The 18536-nt window shown below is 42.7% G+C and overlaps 1 protein-coding gene across 6 annotated transcripts in view; it reads right to left on the bottom strand.

Moving 5' to 3' along the window:
* CDH13 (cadherin 13) overlaps positions 1 to 18536 on the bottom strand; it is a 1030961-nt gene that overhangs the window by 781975 nt on the left and 230450 nt on the right. Inside the window, exon 3 of one of the 6 annotated variants that reach the window (XM_042919727.1) lies at positions 17078 to 17130. The exons of the other annotated variants lie outside the window; for them this stretch is intronic. Coding sequence (XP_042775661.1) covers positions 17078 to 17105 — 28 coding nt within the window. The 5' untranslated portion in view covers positions 17106 to 17130. The remainder of the gene's footprint in view (positions 1 to 17077; positions 17131 to 18536) is intronic. 6 annotated transcript variants of the gene reach the window in all.

Genomic DNA, 18536 nt, shown 5'->3' with positions numbered 1-18536 from the left:
ATCCCAAAGCCTTCCCATTAGAAAATCAAATTTTAAACTCTGGCACAACCATTAAGAAAAGAACAAACAACTCAATGGAAAAGTGCACAAATATTATTGAGTTTACAGTTTGAAGAAGTAGAAATAAATATGGTCAAAAGTTTTGGTCATATGGACCAAACATATGACAAAGTTTAACTATGCTGGTTAATTAAATAAAAGCAAGTAATAAAATAGCAATGAGAGCGTATGTTTTGTCTACAGAATGGCAAACGTTTGCAGCAATAACACATAAGGCTGGCAAGAGTGCAGAAAATCAGGCCGTCGCGTCCATGGTCGGAAATGGAGAATGGTGTAGACTTTTTGGTGGGCACTGTGGCAATATTGTTAAGGTGTAAAATGTATACAACATATAACCAGCAATTTCACTCCTAGAAATTTAGTCTAAGGAAATAACCGAACAGACATGTTCATCACAGCATTATTTATAACCACAGAAATTTGATATATTCTAAATGAATAGCTGTGACAGATTGGTTATGAATACATTTACTATAGAATATTTTTGGTTATTAAAATAGCATTTATGTATTTATTTATTATTATTTATTTGTTTTAATGTTTTTTTCTGAGAGAGAGAGAGAGAGAGACAGACAGACAGACAGACAGACTGTGAGCAGGGGAAGGGCAGAGAGAGAGGGAGACACAGAATCTGAAGCAGACCTCAGGCCCCAACCTGTCAGCACAGAGCCCAACACGGGGCTCGGATATCAGTAACACAAACAAAATACACATCTGTATATTGCTGCATTTACAATCATAATATCTATGCACTGAATTAAGTAGTTTCTATATGTTTTCTTATCAGAGCTTGGTAACTCTATGAAATAAGCCAGAGTCACGATAATGATGAGGATAGCTAATATCTATTCAGAACTTCCCTTTATGTCAGGCACTTTGCCAATCATCTTATATGGATTATATCATTAAATCCTGACACAATGTATAAGGAGGCACTATTATTAACGTCGTTTTATAAGAGAGGAAAAGAAACCATAAAAACTTGCCCAAGGTTACAGAAAGTGCTGGGCACAGCCAGGATTTGAAAGCATAAAGCACGCCACAAAGGGCCTATATCATCATCACTACTATACCTTACCTTAAGAGTACTCTTAAGGTACCATTATTTCTTCCCGGGATGAGTGAAAGCATGAAGGGGTGGAGAGACGGAAAGATGAATACATGGATGGATGGAAGGAAGGAAGGATGGATGGATGGATGGATGACTGGATAAATAGGAAAAAAACACATAAAACTAGTTATTTCTTTGTGGGTCCTTTATGGTTTTATTTCCTTCATTGTGCTTTTTCAGGGTAACCAAATTTTCCACAGTATACTGCATCTGTAACCAAACTACGAAAATCTATTTTATATTAAAAGTGTTACAATGGAAAGCAAAAAAATAGTTCCCAACGTGCTATGGTCTCTGTATGCATCTCTTGCAAAAGGATGAGATAGTTCTAGGCTGAGAAAGAGCTGAACACCACCCCCCTCCACTGCTATATATAGTCCCCGAAGAAAAATTCCAACACAGCCAAAACACAAAGCATCCTCCTGAATATCACCCAAGAATCTGTGGGTAAGTCCAGCCAACCACGAGAAAATGTACAAATGTGATTTTTCTCCCTAAAAGAGAGAGCTTCAGACTAAAGCCATAGTTGGCTAGAAAATAAAGATGTGAAGGAACTTTGGGTTGGTTTTTTTTTTTTTTTTTTCTTTCACAGCTTCTGCTTTATATTTTAAGTCGACGATTGGAGGAAAAATAGTATGGTTGCCGAGTATCCAAAGGACTTTCATCCAAAAATTGGACAAGTCTGCACAATCTGAGAAAACAAAGTGGCCTAAGTCTTGTTGGCTGAGAAAAACTTGGAGATCCCTTTTAAGTCTGAGCTGTTCCCAGTTCAACTACATAACAGATGAATTGGGGCAGTCAGAGTTTAAATTTAACGCGTTTATTTCAGCGATGACATTTCTGAGCAAATGTTCTATTAGTGTTAACTTGAGGTGAGTCAAATACTACAACAAGGGACACGGGAAATAGATTCTCCCTAACTCTTCTTACTTCCCTCCTCTACCTCTCTGCTTACTCTGGGCAACATAATGTGCCTCCCAGGACTTGAAAATTATAGGCACCAGGCTGCTGCTATTAACTAAATATCTTGCTTTGTCTGCTACATCAGACAACTGAGGGAGCCTCGTTTTGTTACCCGTCAGCTCTCCTAGTTAGAAGAACTGAATCCAGCTCTCTCTTCTAAAACCCCCACCCCAGGGAGTCTCCCTTCCCCAGCTGCATGCCTCTGCTGGCTGCCAAACCCATCTAATACCTGCAGATTTCCTTCCCCAAGGCACAGAGGCTCCAAAAACTGGTCTCCACTTTAAAAGTCTGTCAGCTACTAGAATACATCTGCATTATGTTGGCAATAAAGTAGGAAAAGGAAAGAGAGAACATGTGTACATGCACGAATTTGATCAACAATGGTTATATTTATTTAACACTTACATGACACTTGATTATTGGCCAGACATTGTTCTAGGAGTTTTATTTATAGTAATTTTTAAAATATTTATTTGAGAGAGAGAGAGAGAGAGGCAGAAGCAGAGAGAGGGAGACAGAGAATGGGAAACGGGCTCCATGCTGACAGCAGAGAGCCCAACATGGGGCTCAAACTCATCAACCATGAGATCATGACCTGAGCCAATGTTGGATGCTTAACCAACTGAGCCATCCAGGCGCCCCTATAGTAATTTTTAAATACATTCCCTAGGGGTGCCTGGGTGCCTCAGTCGGTTAAGCATTCGACGTCGGCTCAGGTCATGATCTCATGGTTGGTGGGTTCGATCCCTGTGTCAGGCTCTAGGCTGACAGCTCAGAACCTGGAGCCTGCTTCGGATACTGTCTCTCTCTCTCCGCCCTTCCCCTGTTCGCACTCTGTCTCTCAAAAATAAATAAAACGTTAAAAAAATTAATACATCCCCCAAAGAACCTAAGATGTGGGTATTACAAATATCCCTATTTTACATATGAGGAAACTGAGGCACCAGGAGGTTAAATAATTTGCCCAAGACTACACAGCAAGTTGAAGAGTCAAGATCTGGACCCAAGCAATTGGGCTCCAATCAGTGAGCTCTTTAGGAATATGCTGTGTTCACGAAGCCCCAACACTGTCCCAGGCACAGAGCAAGGACTGGAGATGGTGATGACCCCTATGATCAGCATGATGGCTATGTCTCCACTGTGCTGCCTTGCCCCAGACAGGCAGCTCTGAGAGCAAAGAGTGGGCTTATGTACCCCTCTCATACGGGTGAGAAACAAATTCTGACTAAATATTGGGCCAAAGAGGTGCTGGGAAGATAAATGGTGTTGAGACGAATGGGTGACAAAGCGTGGGCTCCACACCAGTGTCTCTGAGTGTCGTCCTCATACCGCCCGCATTAGAATCGACTGAGATGCTTGACAAGGATGCATATTCCCAGGTTCCACCCCAGTCGTACCAGTCTGAACTGAGCGTAAGGGCTGGCATCAGCATGAGACCTGGCAACCTGCATTTTGCAAACACATTCTCCCCACTCTGTGATTCTGATGCACACTCGAGTCTGAGAGCTTTCCCTACATCATGCTACCTGCCCTTTTCCTCGCTACTAAGTACAACTGCAGTGATACAATGGTGATGAGAATAATAATTAACATGAAATTAATTATTCATAGAAGCAGTTCACATGCAAAGGCATGGATCACGAGTGAGCACCCCCTACTTTTATGTCTCATAGCCGCTCACTAGGTCCTATTTTTCACGATAAAACTAGCATGTCTTTAAGCCCTCTCATTTCTTATCCTTTCTCTTATGCTTTCTGGATTTAATGGTGTGAAACCCCATTGTCACAGCCTCAGGTGACAGCATTCTATAAAATCCTGTCTCTCCGACCCACAGAAGGTGATAATAAAAATCAGATAATTGAAATTAGTGAACTCTCTCATAGGACAGATCTCTTCAGACCTCGACACATTAGATGCAAAGTCTAGGATTTATTGAATCCTTGCATTAAAAATGGTAGGCTTACACAGGCACCCTTCACTTAAACAGTTTCTTTTTAAAAAATCAAAACACTATGTTTCTTTCTAATAAGCCAAGAAATAGAGCGGGCATTATTCATACCAGAAAGAGTGAACAGAAAACAAAAGGGCTTGGTAAAAATCCTACTAAGAGTATGAGTAGATTTTTTTAATTAAATATTATTTTGTATGCCCTTTTGGTTTGTGTTTTCCAAAAAGGATGAAAGAAAGAAGCAAGGAATAAAGCAAGGGAGGGAGGGAGAGTGGGAGGAAGTGGGGAAGAAGGAAGGAAGAGGATGAAGAACGGAAGGATGGAAGGCAGGAAAGAAACCAGAGAAAATAAAAATCACCCTTGGCCCCTGCTCATGTTTTCTCCAGCGCGGTTAAGAAGTGAGACAACAAGAGGGCACCTGGGTGGCTCAGTCAGTTGAGTGTCCGACTTCGGCTCACGTCATGATCTTACAGTTTGTGAGTTCGAGCCCCGCACTGGGCTCTGTGCCAGCAGCTCAGAGCCTAGAGCCTGCTTTGGATTCTGTGTCTCCCTCCGCTCTCTCTGTCCCTCCCCCACTCGTGCTCACTCTCTCTCTATCTCAAAAATACATAAACGCTAAAAAGTTAAAAAAAAAAAAAAAAAAAAAAAGAAATGAGACAACACATGTGACCCTGCAGCCCCCTCCAGCAGAGCTGACCACGCGAATAGCCAGCCAGCTAACATGCAGCTCTCCACAGGTTTGCCTGAAACGCGTGTGCATCAGTCAGAGACAGCAGAGGCAGACGGAAGAGACTATGGAGCCAGACTGCCCAGATGGAATCTGTGGGACCTCGGGAAGGGAGTGATCCCGTGCCTGGTCTCCACGTCTGTCAAATGGGGATGATACTAATGCCTGCCTCTGAGGGGGCTGAGTGGATTCGTGGCAGGGCAGCTGGACCTTGCCTGATCCTGGTAATATTCTACTAGTAAAGATTAGCACTTAGTATATGCCGTTAATATGGTTGAAACACTTGGGTACCTTATTTCACACGATGGCAATAACTTACGAAATCAGAAGTGTAAAATGAATCATAAGTTACATGTTACAATGTCAATAAGTTACAATGTCAATTTTATGCAACGGGAAGAAAAAAAATCAGTGTGTGTGTGTGTGTGTGTGTGTGTGTGTATTCAGGCTTTTCTAAATCAAGTGTGCTGAACTTAAGGTATTTCTCTACAGCTTATTGTTAGGGGATTTTTTTAAAGCAACATCATTTTCTTTTTTTCTTTAATTTTAACATTTATTAATTTGTGAGAGTGAGAGAGTCAGAGCACAAGCAGAGGAGGGGCAGAGAGAGAGGGATACACAGAATCCAAAGCAGACTCCAAGCTGTCAGCACAGAGCCCAGCGCGGGGCTCGAATTCACGGACCACGAGATCATAACCTGAGCTGAAGTTGGACGCTCAACTGACTGAGCCACTCAGGTGCCCTATGAACATCATTTTCTTTAAAATACAAACAATACAGCCTCACTATTAAAAAGGGAGGTGAGAAGAAAGTCAAAGAAAAAGTGAATATTGCTTGTAATCCAACCACCCAGAAATAATAACTGCTAATATTCTGACATACTATTTTCCAAACACCTATATATTTTTTAACATATACGTCATTTTGGTGAAGAAAATGCCAAAACACCACTCTAGAATGTTTATCTAGAAAGTGCCGCAGGCTGGGACAACATTCTGGAATCCAATTTTCAATCACAGACATCGGTCACCTCTGTGATAAAACACGAGTTACATAATAAATCAAATTTTCACATTGAAATCCAAATAACAAAATGTTAACCTGTTTATATTTTATAGCCACTTACTTCTGTCAAATGTTCCTCCTAAAATGGAGCACAACGACCTCCCACTCCTTCCAAGTCTGCTCTAAGGAGAACACATGTTAGAGTAGACACCACACAGAAATGCACCAGGGAAAGTAAGAGGAGGCCAGGAGATCTGCAGCAATGTGACTTTGTGTTCGTGGCTCAACGATACCCCCACGTCCCACTGAACCTCAGGGTACTCCTGGGTCTGATGCAGTGGGGAGCAGTGTAGAGGCTGGAAATGCTTTCTGGCCATTTGTTTCTTGCCCCTAGTTAATCACTTATCTTTAAAACACATCGAGTGATGGTCTCCTCACTGTGCCTTGCACTTTATGCATTACTTCATTTAATCTACACCAGACAAGTAGAATCAGGTATGATTACTGCACCCATCTTACAGACTGGAGAACTGAGATTCAGAGAAGTTATAGGTAACTTGCTTGGAGCCACAACATTAGGTGCAGAAGAGCATGCATTGACTAAGAACTGCAGCCCCTCAGGGTTGCCATCCTGGAAGGGCTCCATCCAATGGGTAATGCCAACAGTGAAGAGAGACTCGGGGGCAGGAAAGATGATGGACATACCCAAGTTGTAGGGTTTTGTGAAGGAAATACATTTTGGCTTTCCTCTACTTTCTAAAATAAGCATTTTGTTAAGGAAAACAGTTACATAATAAACCCTCTTGTACTCACTAGGCTACAAAAAAATATTTACCTAATAACATTTAATAAATAAGCCTAGTATTAGTGTTGAGGAAATTCCAGGGGAGTATATTCTAGCAGGCTTTTTAAAAACAAATACAGCATTTCAGATCTAATTGGTTTTACATTTACACTGTGTTGCATTTTGCTTTTCTCACTTAGCATCTGATCGTGACATTTTTCGGTGTCTTTAAATATTTTTCAGGAATGTATTTTCAGGGCCACATAATACTCAGTCATATGGGTGTATCAGAATTTATGTAGCTCTTCCATGAGCTGTTTCTGAATTTTCCTTATTATAAATTGGGCTCTGAGTAACATACTTGTACATAAAAAAAAATTTGTATCTATTTTTTTTTAATTCTGGAAATTTTAAATATAGCCTGGATCTGTAGAACACACTATCAAATATGGTAAAAGAAAGCAAGGAAACATCCAGAAGAGTGTGAACTGTCCTCAGGTGACCTCATACATCAATCACCATCGACACAGACATTAATTAAATAATATTTCTTTTTCAAGAAGTCTTTCTCAACTGGATCATTTGCCCTTCCTAGAGAGTTCAGATTGAATATGTAATACCAGGAGCAAATGCGACAGGGAGCAAAGTTCTGTTAACGTTTCCCAAAGCATCCGGCCCCTCCTCTTACAAGTGTCGAGGATCATCGGCCCAATACACCTTCAAACGTCACATGCTCCGGCATATCCATAATTAATTTCCATTTTCAAAATCCTGAGATGGATTCTGCCTCTGCTCTCAAGAGTTTAGAATGGATGGGTCAAGAGAATTGTTTTTATGACCTCAGCATCCTCTTTATTCTATTCCTTTAGAAAATTCTAGTCTATCTTTATTTTGTGAAAAAAAAAATCACTAAAAACATTATGTTATTCGTCTTCTGCTTAAAAAATTTGTATATTTTTACACATTAAAATCCATCTTTATAACACTATGAGGACTTTTAGTCAAGATGGTAGACTAAGCTGAGAACTTATTTCTACCTGAATTAATAGAAACAGAGACGCCTAAAATAATGACAAAAATAATCACACACACAAATAATCATATGTGAAAGTTAATGATAGGATACCTGAAAGGTAAAACTCCTGAAAGATAGAAATTCTATGGGATTACAGATTCACAAACAAACAGACAAACACCAGTGAGTGCTACTTCAGAAGGTGGGGGTGGATACGGCGTGCTGCCATGCTCAGAAGAATGGAAGCTAGGAAGAGAAGGAGGTACAGGGGTCACCAACCAGTGCTTAGCTATGGTACCACAGGGGGAAGCAGTCAGTCTTCAGCCTCCTCCCCACCACCGTGCCAGGTCAAAATGCTAGGAAGTGGGTGTCTGTCTCCAAGGGCGGCAGTGACCACTGGGAGCTATCTCAGTGGGTGCCAGATGGCTTTGTTTTAGACCTAACTATAGTGGACGCTGCAATGCGCCTGTCAGATTTCTCTTCAGGGCTGAAGGATTTATTTTCCCCGCCTTTGGGGACCATCTTTGACTGTCAGCCCCTCTCTGGAAACGCCTTGGCTATAGAGGGTCTTCTCCCCTAGGATCGTACTTCTTTCCCATGGCCCACATCCAGTGACAGATCACCGTTGAGCTAAAAAGGCCTGGTTCTCTCACCCAGTTCGAGACTACTCCGAAGGGGCATGCTGGCTTCAGAGATCCCTGGAGATTGGCTGAGTCTTTGGTGAGACTGTATCAGAGCAGTTTCTCCTGTACCCAGCTCTGCTCCATGTGCCCACCCCCAAAGCACTCCCTAATAAACTTCCCACATACCAATGTCCATCTCTGAGTCATCTTACTGGAGACCCCAGCCAATAAAACCACCCAAAGTTCAGGCTTAGGCCTCCATGCAAGATAGCCCAGAGGCACAGACTGAACGAAGCCTTAATCAACCCAAACACTTTCACGTGACATGTCATAGATAAGCTCAGCCACTGAGTCACCCCTGGCCATGTGCCTTTTCCAAACATATCACGCAAAAGTAAAAATAACAACAAAACACTGGAAACTGATGTTGCATATAGTAAGTCAACCACACATTCCATGTGAAAGAGTTGACGTAAACACAGACGGAAATCTTTCCTAAAGAGGCACCGGATATCAGAGGGTGATGCTTCACGTCTTTAAAAATGCTCTCAAAGACTGCATCTCATTGTATTTTCCCAGCCCCAGGACCTGGGCCTTACTCAGTCTGTTTTATAAATGTAGAAACTGAGGTTGTTGCATGGACTTCTGTACTCGAGGACGGGAGTTGTATCTAAATCTCCTCAAGGACGTAATAAAAGTGGAGTTGACCTCAGTGTCAATGTTAGTATTAAAGGGCTGATCCACTTGTGAAATACAGCATCGTATTGATACATAATAGAAAAGTTATTAATTGGTAGTTATAACATGCGTGTCACTGCACTGAGCATGACACACGTGCGAATCGGCACCGTTGGCCATTGATTTAAGCTATTGGAATAGCAGCTGGCCTTCTTCAATCAACCAGGCAAGCGGTATCCATAACCAGGAAGGACCTGGCAAAGGTCCAGAAACAAAGCAATTTGCTATTTTCCATTTCCCTAAATCCATCACCAAAATAACAGAGCAAACGCTCCCATTCCAATCACTTTTATATATGCTCAGGCTGAATGAGATGAAGGCCCTTGGCAGGCAAAACATTCAGTATGCGCTTTAGTACTGTCGATATATGAAGCAATCAACCCAGTCGGGCACTGTGTAAATGTAACGGCAAACATTTTAATAATAAACTACAAACATTTGGGCCCCTCAACCAGGTACCTGTGCCCAGAGCCGGTTTATGGGATTAAGCGTGTGGGTAGGAGGAGAAACAGGAGGCTCCACTGGGGAGGTGAGTGCCTCCCATTGCAAAGTGGAAAATATCTGGAGGGATAGGATAGAGCCTGAACAAAATCTGTATGTAGTACAGTATATATCATTTAGTCACAGAGCTCAAAATGAGGTTTGGAAGCCCATCATTAAATAGCATTAATTGATATAAATAACTACCATTTACTGAGCAGTGTCTGTGTGTCAGCTTTAGATTCACCTTCAGTACCTCACTGATGCTTGCCTTTTAGAAGGAACAGAAGCCCTGAGAAGTTAAGTTACTGCACCCAGGCCACAGAGCTACTAAGGCTGACAGGTTGCACTTAGATCCCAGGGCTCAGATTGCAGAGCCTGGGGGTTTGCCTGTCACAGATGCTATGAGGACCAGAGTTGGGATGGTAAAAAGCATGTACCCAGCCTGGGAAGCTTCGGGAAATGTTGGCTCCTCTCCCTGGGATAGTCCAAAGCTGGTGGGATCCGAAGAGGTAGAACATAACATTTTGCTGCCTTTTTAAAATACTCAATAAAATCAGACCTAACCCTTATTTTAAATGTCTCAATCCCAGATACTCAGGTGACATCTAGAAGGGCATAAATACTGGAGATGGAGTCTTGGTGCTTGGAGTCTTGGTGGAGACAGAGTGATAAAGATAAAAGCACCAGGGGTTTTGTGCTCAGGTCACCAATAACTTCCTAGAGGTTTGTAAATCCCCTAAAGTCTGCCCAGATCTCCTGACTCCTGCCAATGGCCAGTATTGACGCCTCTACCCCTACTCAAACCTACCTGATCTTTAAAAAATTCTAAGACAGGCAAGCTGTCTAAAGCCATCAACCCACAGGAGGGGTTCCAGAACCAACCTCTATTTTCAACTCCTGGGTGGTTATACAGTGGCTTCCTGCCTGCTTGTAAGCCTGGGTCTGTGCCTCAAGCAAGGGGGGCCATCTTATTAAAATTTACTTAGGTGCCTTTCTTTTCAGATTTTCCTAGTTGACCTCCCTGCTCTTTTGCCAGAGGCATCTTTTGCCGTAGGGAGGATTAGGATGTTGAATCAGGAGTGCAAAGAGAGTGAAAGATTTAATATTCGGCCTAATGACTTAAGCAAAACAAGAGTCCTGAAAGCCAGAAAAGGGCTGTCTAATTTGCAAACATTTTACTGTAAGCCTGAGGTAGAGCTAAATCAGGATTGCATGGAGGAGAGGTTTCCACCCACCCTGGGACCTTTTAACCTGTGTAAAGGAGACAGGGAGGCTGCTAGAGAGGGAGACAGATGGGAAGGTTCCCTGGGTCTCAGAAAGTCTGGCTTCTGAGCCTGACTCCAAAGTCATTATGTGACAGAACCTATTTTAAAGGTATGTTTATTTCTAAGCATTTTACTCCACCTTCTTTCCTATGAGCTCAGCAGAAAGAAAGAATGAAAAAGAAAAATATTTCTACTTTTCCCTCTCCTCAAGAAGAAAGACAAGGTTTGGGGCTCAGAGGAGCGGTTCTAACCTAGCCCCCAGGTGAGAATGGAAAGGTAGCCTGAGTCTGGGGTGCAGGTAGAAGGTGTGTGGCTTAGGGAGGATTGAATGAACTCTTTTTGACCGGTAAGGGGTTCCATTCTGAGGCAAGTCTGTAGGCCTCTGGAACATTTACTGCGCACTTTTCACATTTTAAAAGTGGCCTATAGTTAAAATACAAACCAACCCCTCCTGCCCCTCCAGCATTCTCCAAACTTACTTAGCTTCAAAATATTGTTCTCCATTGTGCATTCTTATTACCATTCTATAGGACAGTGTTGTGTAGAGAGAAGTTTAGGAAATTCTGACCTAGAAAACATGCAGAGTACCATGTTGTGACAGCTGAGACCACCCACATCAATATGGCACAGCTATTAAGAACCAAGAACTAAGACCACTGTATCAACTTGAAAGAATTGTTTGTTACCAGAAAACTTTGCTCAAGAAAGATAAGACTAAACCAGTAAAAAACTTTACTGTTTCAGGAGGGGGCAGTCTGCCCACCAGAGCATTTATCAAAACAACTTGGAGGTCTTAATTCAAGGCTTACCTAAGAACCTCGCTATGCCATGCCTACCAATACTAAATCAGTATGTCATGAGTTTTACCAGATGTCAGTTTCCTACCTTAAATCATGAGAGCCTGGACCCTCCTCGCAAACCCTATAAATATCCATTCTGAATTCCACCTTCTGAGACGTTGCTAAGATTCTGTCAAGGTGGTGTTCCTTATGGAAGTAGGCTTAAATAAATGTACCTGTGCTTTATTAACATGAGTCATCTGGTGATATTTTGGGAAGTTGTACCTTGAGTTGTTGGCCACGTGACTGAAAACTTAAATGTGGAAGCCCAAGTGATGTTCGAATATGGTGGTTTATCGACATCTTTCCCTGTGATCAAAACCCTGCACTGCCCCGGTCCCCAGCTTGTTTGGGCCATAGCTCTCAGATCTCAGTAACTGTGTGAATGCCTCTGATGTTTTTGTTTTGCTTTGTTTTTGCTTGGAGCCCTTTTTTTAGGGACTGGATCTCTAATTACCAAACCTATCTCCCAGATCACAGTGGGGGCTCTTGACGAATGTCGAGTCTATTGGCTTCTCTTCCAAGAATTTGAAGGCAGACACCCAAAACTGGAAGGTAAGTGAGCTCAGCTACTCCTATTAAGGTCTACAAAGCTAAAGGTGTGGTCCAGACACCAGTGCCCAAACCCTTGTAAAGGGCCCATGACAAGATAAATACAGCAATTTGAGGGGCACCTGAGTGGCTCAGTCAGTTAAGCACCGACTTTGGCTCAGGTCATGATCTCACAGTTCATGGGTTCGAACCCCGCACTGGGCTCTGTGCTGATGGCTCAGAGCCTGGAGCCTGCTTTAGATTTTTGTCTTTCCCTCTCTCTCTGCCCTTCCCCTGCTTATGTTCTGTCTGTCTCTCAAAAATAAACATTAAATTTTTTAATTAAAAAAAGCAATTTGATAGAGTAATATTACGCCCATGAGTCTAGTTTTTTAAAAGCCTACATTCTCTATGTCTTTGCTTTTTCATTTTTATAGCAAAAAATGTTATTATATTGTTAAGAAAAATTATTTAAAACTTGAAAGTAAGGAACGCCCACTGGTGTCTGACTTCAGCTCAGGTCATGGTCTCTCTGTTCATGAGTTTGAGCCCCATGTCCGGCTCTGTGCTGTCAGCTCAGAGCCTGGAGCCTGCTTTGGATTCGGTGTCTCCCTCTCTCTCTGCCCCTCCCCTGCTCACGCACTCCCTCTCTCTCTCTCTGAAAAATGAATAAACATTAAAAACTTCAAAAAAAATTGAAAGTAAAACAAAAATGTTGTGTTGGGGGCAAGAATGTTCTTTCAGGGTCATATACAGGCATTACTTAATAGGTCCATTCAAGGATTATTTAATTATCTAGGAAAATGTAATTTACCCACCTTGTGAGAATTAATAGAGAGAACCCTCACTAAAATGGAATTGGGAGGTTCAGTAGGGGAAGTTCTCAGGCCCTACCACTTATGGCCAATTTCAGACCCAATAAGAAGAGACCCCTTGGCAAGTACACTCTACTTTCCCATCTCATGAGGAGGAAGAAAGGCTCCCCACCCCCAAACAGCTCAGCCAATGAGAGACCATCACAACTCGGCCAATGAAAAGCCTCTGTACTTCAAACTCCCAGTTTACTCCAATGGCCTTTTTGTTTACAACAGCCTTCCTGACTAGCTCCTTTCCTTTCTAAAAGAGGGGGTTCTCTGCTTTGTGCTGTGGACTCCCCAGTGGTTTTGCCACAGCTTGCTTGTCTGGGATTGCAATGCTCGGCTATCCCGAAATACCAACCACCCCCCACCCCCCCAACACACACACCTTTTTTTTTTGCTGGTGAAATTACCAGAGGTTTTATTTTTCAAGTTAACAGCCTCATTGTTTACTACTTATTGAAGGTTGCAGACTCAGTGAAATTACATGTTGATTTGTAGATCTCTGTATAGTAGAGATGCCAATAATGTTAAGCAGAAAAGATAACTCCAAAGGTTATAGTTTCCTGCCCTGTAGGACATTAGCCAGCTCTATATGTGAACTAGCAAACTGATGCTAACATTTCCTCCTGATTAAATCACCACAGATACCTAGATCCTACAATGTTCTTTGACCTGCCTTAGAGCGCTTTTTAACTGGTGAGTTTGGCCCTGTATTCACCTTGTATTTCTACATGAGTCACGTTTTTAATTTATTGAAAATTATAATTTCACAGCTCTTTTATTGATTGATTCATTGACTGATTGATTGCAAAAGTAACAGTCTGTGGTGCATTGAAACAAAAACCAATCTCTCACTATAGCAGGTTTGAAAAGCACTGTCCTAAACTCTGAGTTCCTGTTGCTGAAACTCTTAGAACTTCTTTACTTCCTGTCCTTTTTGAGGTCTTCTCATTTGGGGCTTTGGATGAACCTGTGAGCTCCACAGCTTCCTCCCATTAACTCCTTTTCTTTAAAGTCTTGAGTTGGTCGCGATTCATCAGAACTGATAAAGTCACTGAATTGTAATTACAGCTGACAAAGTGTTTCATAACACAGAACTCTTTAACCTCTCCTTAGGTACACAAAGAGAGAATACCCACCACAGAGAAGTGCCTGATCAAAAATGTACATGATGAGAACAAAAAGTTTGAATGGGCCTGCCCCAAAAGTAAAGCAGGCAACTTAGGACATTAAAAAAAATTTACATACATCTTGATCTTAGGTCTTACCCACCCCAGAACTGCCTTGCTCCAAAATAAACAAAATGCCTTGAAGCTTGATCAGAGCTGCCATGTGCCGGGCCCCATGCCTTTTCCTAAGGGCTGTTGCCCTTCTCCCATCCCTGGTGAGTGTGGCAAGGACTTGGTTCTAGCCCGTGCCCTCCGTGCCCCACTGGACACTAGGAGTGGATGGCCACTGGGCCACATGCCCATGGGTGCCCACCTGACAATCCCAGTTGCTCTCTATTTCAGACCCCCCTAGTCTTGTCCCCTTCCTCAGTGCCTAGAATGTGAATCTGGATCCTTCTTCTGGCCTGGTTCATCCCTACTCGCCCTCGCTTTCTGTTTTTAATCCGGCAAACTTCCTTCCACTGAAAAATGCAGCGCTAACCATATTCCTTAGAGGTTTCGACTCATATTTTGAACTGTTTTTCAAGCACTAATTATTTCTTTCATGTTGTTCAGAATCAATGTTCCTTATTTGGAAAGTCCCCCCACCTCCGTGGATTTAATGTATACATATGAAAATTAAAACCACTTTTAGCTAAAAATAGATCCTCTGGGAGGGCTCCAGAATCAGCTGACATGCACAGTTAGGAGGAACCTGGATGGCTGACAACTATTTTGGCTTCAAATAAGAATGAAATAGTCTGGTGCAGCGGTTGGCCACTTTTCAGGGGTGGCCTGCCAAGACATCATTTACAAAGTTGCTCACAAGGAGGAACGGGATTGTGGGGGGCAGCTAGAACCTGGAGTCTGAGCTGCTACCACACTCCACTGCCCCCAGAAGCAGCTGGCATGTGAAGAGGCCAGCCGAATGTTTTAGCAGAATTGAGGTCTGCAATGTTTCAAGGGAATCTTCTCCTAAGGAGTACACTCTGCATTTCTGAAATCCAGGAGGCTCGGCATACAAAAGTGTTTTCATAACTCATTTGGCACAAAACCCAACCTGAATTGATGTGATGGTCCTTATTTATCCTGCTTTGGGTAAATAGTCATATGTTTTGCCGCAAAAATATCTGTTTTATTACAAAGCACTGCCCCATAACCCCCTGGTGGAGCTGTGTAATGTACAGCATATGCAATTTATTAACTCCCTGAATTGCAAAACACATCTGATCTAAGGCTGGGAGGAATCGCTTCTCAAATGCTTCTTGGGAGCATCCTTTTAACATTTAGCCCAAAGAGACCAAGCATGAGGCAGCAGTGTGTGTGTGTGTGTGTGTGTGTGTGTGTTGGGGGTGGGTGTGATGGCACATACCCTGAGAACATGAAAGTACCTAAAAGGGAGACCCGGAGGAAGTAGGAAGAAACCGCGTTCTATTTCAAAGGAGCCAAGCTTTGCTATCTGTGCCACCTTTGTAGATGCTGGTGCTGCCTGTTCCAACAGCATCATTCTATAGACATTCGCCTCCCTGGCCTTATTCCCTCAAATGATAAAATATACCAACCTTTAGGGGCACCTGGTTGGCTCAGTCAGTTGAGCATCTGACTCATGATTTTGGCTCAGGTCATAATCCCAGGGTCGTGGGATGGAGCCAAGTCGACTCCACGTTGAGCATGGAGTCTGCATGGATTCTCTTTCCCTCTGTCCCTCCCCACCTCTCTACAATAAAATTTAAAAATTAAAAAAATATGTATGCCAACCTTTATATAGAGCTTGCACGTCGTTGGCACTGTCCTAACACCTACCTGTGTTATCTTGATCAACCCACAAAACATTACTACTGTTTTACAGATGAGGAAACTGAGGAGCTGAGAGGTTGGCTGAGAATGTCACCACTGTAAGTGATGGAACTAAGCAATCCAATGCAGGCACCCTCACGTCAGCCCTATGAGGCTCTCAGGGTCACCCCGATCTATTCTCAAAAAAAGGGGATGGGGGTGCTTCTGTGGGAGGACACTGAGCGTAGCTTTTCATGTGGAGAGAACACACAGAGTCAGAAGATCAGAGCATGTTTTTCACCATTTTCTGAGATACTGGATCCTTTAATCAACCTTCACGCCCTCATCTATAAAATGGGGTTTATAATCCTATTTTACAGAGTAGCTGATTTGATTAAATGGATAAAATAGTAGCCCCTTTCCTGGATCAGAGAATCTCAAACTGAAAGACCTATTCTCATCTTAGGGCTCTTGACTTATGTGGTCCCTCTACCTAAATGTTCACCGGCCCAGTCTCCCTGCTCATAATACAGGCTCAGGTTCCCAGAGAAAACTCCTCGGCAGCCCATTCTATAGCAGCCATCCAAAAATCTCCATCGTTAATCTCCAACATATGCCTGTGTCTTATTTCCTCCATAGTATTCTTCATCAGATTTTCACATATTGTTTTCCTGTGTTCTTAGGAGTTTATTCTTATCCTGTCTGTACCTCTGTTTCCACAAGAATGAAAGTGACAACACAGGAGACATCTTTTTTACTCTGGTTCAGTTTTATCCCTTGCATCTAGTACAGGGCCTGGCATAAGATAGGTGACCATTCTGTGTTTCTTAAATCATTAATTAAATGAATAGTTGGGAATCCACATATATCATTTCCTTTCTTATATCCTATTTCTGTCTCCAGAAGGAAAATGTGAAGTTGGCCAAATACAAAAAAAAAAAAAAAAAAAAAAAAATGCTTGGGGATATTTTGGCTGGCAAGTATTTCCACCTCTTGTCCTCTCACTTTCAAGCCAACAAAAATTTCGTGAAAATTAACATGAAAAGGACAGAGGGCACCACAATGATCAGAATGTGTGTAGATTTGGTCTATTACAGGATAATAAGATCTTCTGCCTTCTCAGAAAGCCATGCTTCATCTTTCCCAGTTTATGTTTTGATGCCTTACTCATTAAGCAGCCCAATTCATTTGGTTCTAATACCTTGAATTAGGAGATGCTCCTGCAACATCCGTATGTTCCTGTGCTCTTACTCCCTTGAAGAAAAGCAGAAATAAAAGAGATTTACATCAGCTCCAGAACCATGTGAGCAAAGACACTCAACAGGTTGAAGAGTGAGGCCATATGGCATCACATTGGATTTGACAGTCTTAATTAGGCAATCTGCTCACCAGCACCACCAGTGAGCAACCCGGGGTGAGAGTGATCCTCATTCCCTGCCACCTGAGAACATTTCCATGTGTGTGTGTGTGTGTATGCTGGCTTCTACAAATTCTTAAACTTGGGCACAGCCTGCCGTCATGGAATGCTGGTGCTCAAAAGGGCCTTAGCAGCAGAGTAAAACGCCCTCACGGTGGACTCTTGTTTTTTGCCAGCCCAGCATTGCCCCTTTCCTTCAGGGAACAGCATCTCCATTTCCCCAGTCCTGGCCAGCAGAAATACCAAAATCTCTTGACAGTGTGACTGGCTCAGGTATAGGTGCGTGAGCCCAAGTGGACCAGAAGACTTAGCCAGGAGATGTTTGCTGAAGCACTTGGAAAAGAGATGTTTCAAGTTGTTAAAATGAGAGAAGGAAATCCTGAGGTCTCTGGTCACCATTTTGGAGGCAAGGGACCTCTGAGAGTGAAGGCTACCCACACTAGAGAAAGAACTGAGGGAAGAAGGGTGATCCTGATGACATCATCAGAGCCTCTAGATCCTGGTGTTCCTGAAGCAAGTTCAAGCCTCAAAAATCTCAGTCATGTGAGCTGATAATTTTATGTTTTTGCTAATGCCAGGTGGAGTTGGGTTACTTTAGATCACAGCCCAAACAGCCCTGCTATAATGAGACTGATATACCCTTATTATGCAAATGGGGAAACAGAGGTGCAGAGAGTAAAGGGGTCACACAAGTCAGTGAGCTGGGATAGACTCAACTAATTATTCATTTCTTTTAGAAAACTTCTAGGGGAACCTGGGTGGCTCAGTTGGTTAAGCATCCAACTCTTGGTTTTGTTCTCGTGGTTCGTGAGCTCGAGCCCCACATTGGGCTCTGGGCTAACAGCTTGGAATCTGCTTGGGATTCTCTCTCTCTCTCTCTCTCTCTCTCTCTCTCTCTCTCTGACCCTCCCCTCTTGCTCTGTCTCTCAAAATAAATAAATAAATAAATAACCTTAAAAAAAAAAAAAAACTATATGGCTTCCCTAGTCTAGACCCTTGGATTTCTCTGGGGCTCTGTTCCCACCCTTATTTTGTTTATACGTGCTCCTCGGTCATGCTCCCACCTCTCCTCAGATATACCTCCCAACCACCTCCATCTGAGACCTTTGCAGGTGGCTCCATGACAGCCCATGTCTCCCCACTCTTCTTTCTCATCTCCTATTCTGAACTTCTAGAAAGCCAGTCACACTGTCTGAACACATGGTACTCCTTTCCACACATTATGTGTATTGATGATTCAAAA

The sequence above is a fragment of the Panthera leo genome, chromosome E2 (genome assembly GCF_018350215.1).
Source record: "Panthera leo isolate Ple1 chromosome E2, P.leo_Ple1_pat1.1, whole genome shotgun sequence".
Lineage (NCBI taxonomy): Eukaryota > Metazoa > Chordata > Mammalia > Carnivora > Felidae > Panthera > Panthera leo.
The sequence above is the reverse complement of the archived record's forward strand: the minus strand, read 5'-3'. Positions and strand labels throughout refer to the sequence as shown.